Genomic DNA, 4,451 nt, shown 5'->3' on the forward strand with positions numbered 1-4,451 from the left:
CTATCTTCTCTGCAATTTTTCGCTTTGACAAATATTCTCTCCAAATTTCAAACTAACCAGCTAGCATTCCTTTCTGGTGCCATCACCTTGTGGGACAAAGGACTTTGACGGCCAAGAGCTTGCAGCGGGCATGACAGTTGTACGTGTCAAGCAACATGGCCTGGAAGGAGAAACACATCATCTATGTGCGACGCGAAGGGTTCCCTACTGTGAGCGAACCGGGAGGCTTTGGAAGATTTGTCAATTATCAACAACTTGGAGTAGGAGTTGGTTGGAGACTCATACTAGGTTACTATTGATTCAAGGGTCGCTTTCACTTCACATCGTTAACATTGAAATGCTAGTAATCAATCTTGACATGCCAGGAAGCCTCATAGAGACGGGCTGCAATACAGCATAGATACTATTACTTCCCCACTTAATTACCTGTGCAATCAATAAGTGCATGATTTTTATGCAAAAGACCTCAATCCAATAAGACGCGAAAGCATTTAAAATTTGTAATTTTTAGCAAGCACGTGTGAACAATTCTAGATTTATCAACTATCATTCTCGAAAGAATTGTTCAAAGTGGAATAGCATGGAAAATGACACAAAAGTCAAAATACTCCAAAGATAATACTTGTCAAGGAGAGAAGGTGACTGCAAACTTCAAACATAAGGTCCAACATTCCCATTTGCTTGCCAAACGACACAGAATGAAGCCCTTTCCTTTCATCCTCCTTACCTCTCTACTCCATTTTCTACTATTACAATTCTCCACAGCAGCTGATACCATTTCTCCATCAGAATCCATCACCGGCACGAATACCTTGGTTTCTTCCGGCACAAGCTTCCAATTAGGCCTCTTCTCTGCTGGCAGTTTACGGTATTTAGGAATATGGTACAAGAACTTTCCAGATACTGTTGTATGGGTGGCCAACAGAGAAAAACCTCTTGCAGATTCAAATGGATCCTTGACGTTATCGAAAAACGGAAGCCTGATCCTCTTAGACAAAATGAACAACACTCTTTGGTCGTCCAATTCTTCCCGAGCAGCAGAAGATCCTGTTGCGCAGCTTTTGGAGACCGGAAATCTTGTTGTTAGAGACAAGGCCGCAACTGATTCAGAAGATTATGTATGGCAAAGTTTTGATTTCCCCACGGACACTTTGTTGCCGGAAATGAAGTTGGGGTGGAACTTCGGAACCGGCCTCAACAGATTCTTGACTTCTTGGAAAAATGCTAGCGACCCTTCTCCTGGAGAATATACTTATGGGATGGATCGTGTTTTGTTGCCTCAGCTTGTTATTTCAAAAGGATCGAAGAAAAAGTTTCGTACTGGACCTTGGAACGGTATCCGAATCACAGGTACTCCTTTTCCAGCCCTTTTGTTCGGAGGGGTTGTGCATCCATATTTTGTGTATAATTCCAATGAGTTATACTATGCATATGGGGCTGTCAGTAATTCTACCATCACAAGGTTAAAGCTTACTGAATCGGGCGAGATCCAGCGGTTACTTGTCAATAACGGAAGCACTGAATGGGCTGTTATGTATACTTTGCGGAACGATGAGTGCAGTAATTATGGACAGTGTGGAGCAAATGGCTTTTGCAAGATTAACAAATCACCCATTTGTGACTGCTTGCCGGGGTTTTTTCCGACATCAACAAGTGAATGGGGGGTGCTTAATTGGACTCGTGGGTGCAGGAGGGAGACCCCACTGAATTGTTCGAAGGGAGAAGGATTTCTGAAAATTGAAAATGTGAAACTTCCGGACCAAGTGGATTTTTGGGTCAAGAATAGCACTAGCACCAGAGAATGCAAGGCAGAGTGCTTGAAGAATTGTTCTTGTGTAGCTTATGCTAACTCAGATATCAAAAATAAAAGCAGTCTCTGTCTGATGTGGTTCGGCAACCTAATTGATCTGCGTGAGTTCGTTGAAGAAGATAGTGATCAAGAGCAAGATATATATATTCGGGTGCCATGTAAGTCAGTCTTTGCTTTATTTCTTTTGAATTGGATGTTGCAGGGATCAAATTGAATAGGTCAAAGTCGGGTAATTTTGTTATTATTCAATATTTTAGGGCCTAGACTCATGAAGAAGTGCTGAAATCAGAATATTGAAATGTTGGTTTAACGATTTGATATAATCTTGTAAATGACCTTCAGGGAAAACGAGTGGGAAGAATGATAAAAAAGTAGTACTCATTTCAGTCATACCAGCCGTTTGTTTGCTACTTTTTCTCGGTTTGGCTTTGTTTTCCTGGTGTATAATTCTGAAGAGGAGAAGAAATAAAAGAGGTAAGTTAAAATGCATATGCGCCCTGCTGTTATATTTGTGGACACATTATATCGAAAAAAGATGCTTCAATATAGTGTGCCCTGTGAAAGACTATATGAGAATGATCATGCTCATGCCCCGTGACGTTTCTAGGAACCATTATATGCTGGAGGAAACTCTTATGCATTGACAAAGACATTGTGTTTGAATACTTGTGTTTCCTTCACATTCTTCTCATTGTTCTTTTTAACTTTCTGGTTTTTCATTTTACAGCTTTAAGAGACAGTGAGGAGAACTTGGAGTTGCCACTGTTTGATTTTGATACAATTGCAGCCGCCACCAATCACTTCTCCCACACAAACAAGCTAGGAGAGGGAGGTTTTGGTTCGGTTTACAAGGTAACAAAACGATACTTGACGCTGATATTTTCTACGAATTTAAGCTAATAGACAAAATTTTCAGGCCAAGTTAACCCAAGAAGAATTCATTGCTGTAAAAAGACTCTCAAAAGATTCTGGCCAAGGAATTGAAGAGTTTAAGAACGAAGTTGCGATGATAGCCAATCTTCAGCATTGGAATCTTGTTAAACTTTTGGGCTGCTGCATCGAAGGAGATGAAAGGATGCTGATTTATGAGTACATGCCCAACAAAAGCTTGGATTGCTTCATTTTCGGTCTGAGATTCTGTGCTTCAACTTCAAGAATTGTTAATAGTTATTTAGTTCAATTTATCATTAAGTTGAGTTCTTTGCAGCTCTGTTTATGTCATTCAAAGTTGACTAATATGGGGGATGACTTGTGCAGATCAAAATAGAAAGGTGTTGTTGAACTGGAAAAAGCGATTCGACATTATCATGGGAATCGCACGAGGACTTCTCTACCTCCACCAAGACTCTAGACTAAGAATCATTCATAGGGACCTTAAGAGCAGCAACATCTTACTTGACGATGAGTTGAACCCCAAAATATCTGACTTTGGCATAGCAAGGATTTTCGAACGCAATCAAACTGAAGCAAAAACAAAACGCGTAATTGGGACATAGTAAGTTATACCAACACATGTCATGCATGAATTTCTTCCTTTCTAGTTATAAACTACTGACATTGTCTTGTTTGCATGCAGCGGATATATGTCTCCTGAGTACGCAATTGACGGGAAGTTTTCAGTGAAATCTGATGTCTTCAGTTTTGGAGTTCTTTTGTTGGAGATAATTTGTGGCAGAAAGAACAGAGGGTTTCACCATCCAGATCACGATCACAATCTTCTTGGACATGTAAGTATTACATGCATCTGTGGGTTTTCCAAATGTTGAGCGCCATAGACTATAGTTTTCAATGAGTATGTACTAAAGATAGATAATTTTGCAACTGAACCAGGCATGGTTACTATGGAATAAAAGCAAGTGTTCGGAACTAATAGATCAATGCTTAGAGTACTCGTACGTTGAGTTTGAGGTGCAAAGATGCATTCAAGTAGGTCTATTATGTGCTCAAAAGCTTCCAGTAGACAGACCGGCAATGTCATCAGTGGTGTTCATGTTAGGCAATGAGGGAGCGCCATTGCCTCAACCGAAGGAGCCTGGTTTCTTTAGTGAAAGAAGCTCTGAGGACGTCGATACCTTAGTCGACGAAGGTAGAAGCCAGACGGGAACCTCAATTACCATTACCACGGTGGTAGCTAGATAACCAACATATATATGGATTCACTGGTCCGATTTTCACACATTCGACATGGCGGATACTATGTATATTTTTATACTAAGAGACACAGAAGGAGATTGGCCTCAATATATGGGAAGGTGGATTGAGAAATGTTAAAAAAACATATAAAATTATTTATACATAGATTAACAGAGTGTGTGTTAGCTACAATATATCTCATTAGTAAAAGTAAATAAAACATTGTATGTGTAGGTTATGAAACTAGTTCGTTTCTTCTTTTTATTTTCAAATAACTAGTATATGTTCACACAAAGTGTGTGAAATTTTTTAACTTTTATTTTTAAAATTGAAGGAGGGATGAAGTGAGTGAGAGAAAATGTGGGAGTAGGGAGAGAAGTTTTTTTTTTTTTTTTTTTTAATTAAAGATGATTTTAGGTGAGATTTAAACAAAAAACAAAGAGGATTTCATTAATATGTAGGTTAGATTAATAGATAATAAGAGTAAGATCACCTTCAATTAGTTGGT

At 39.2% G+C, this 4,451-nt stretch overlaps 1 protein-coding gene across 1 annotated transcript; it reads left to right on the top strand.

The window, feature by feature from the left end:
• Nucleotides 1-640: 640 nt before the first annotated feature.
• LOC137715830 (G-type lectin S-receptor-like serine/threonine-protein kinase At4g27290) lies at nt 641-4,189 on the top strand. The gene is made up of 7 exons (XM_068455177.2): nt 641-1,968; nt 2,153-2,284; nt 2,538-2,662; nt 2,727-2,937; nt 3,068-3,305; nt 3,387-3,537; nt 3,641-4,189. Exons 1-7 carry the CDS (start codon nt 699-701, stop codon nt 3,947-3,949), a joined length of 2,436 nt encoding a protein of 811 aa, XP_068311278.2. The 5' UTR covers nt 641-698; the 3' UTR covers nt 3,950-4,189.
• The last annotated feature ends 262 nt before the right edge of the window (nt 4,190-4,451 follow it).

The sequence above is a fragment of the Pyrus communis genome, chromosome 3 (assembly GCF_041283825.1).
Source record: "Pyrus communis isolate YQ-2024b chromosome 3, ASM4128382v1, whole genome shotgun sequence".
NCBI classification, from domain to species: domain Eukaryota; kingdom Viridiplantae; phylum Streptophyta; class Magnoliopsida; order Rosales; family Rosaceae; genus Pyrus; species Pyrus communis.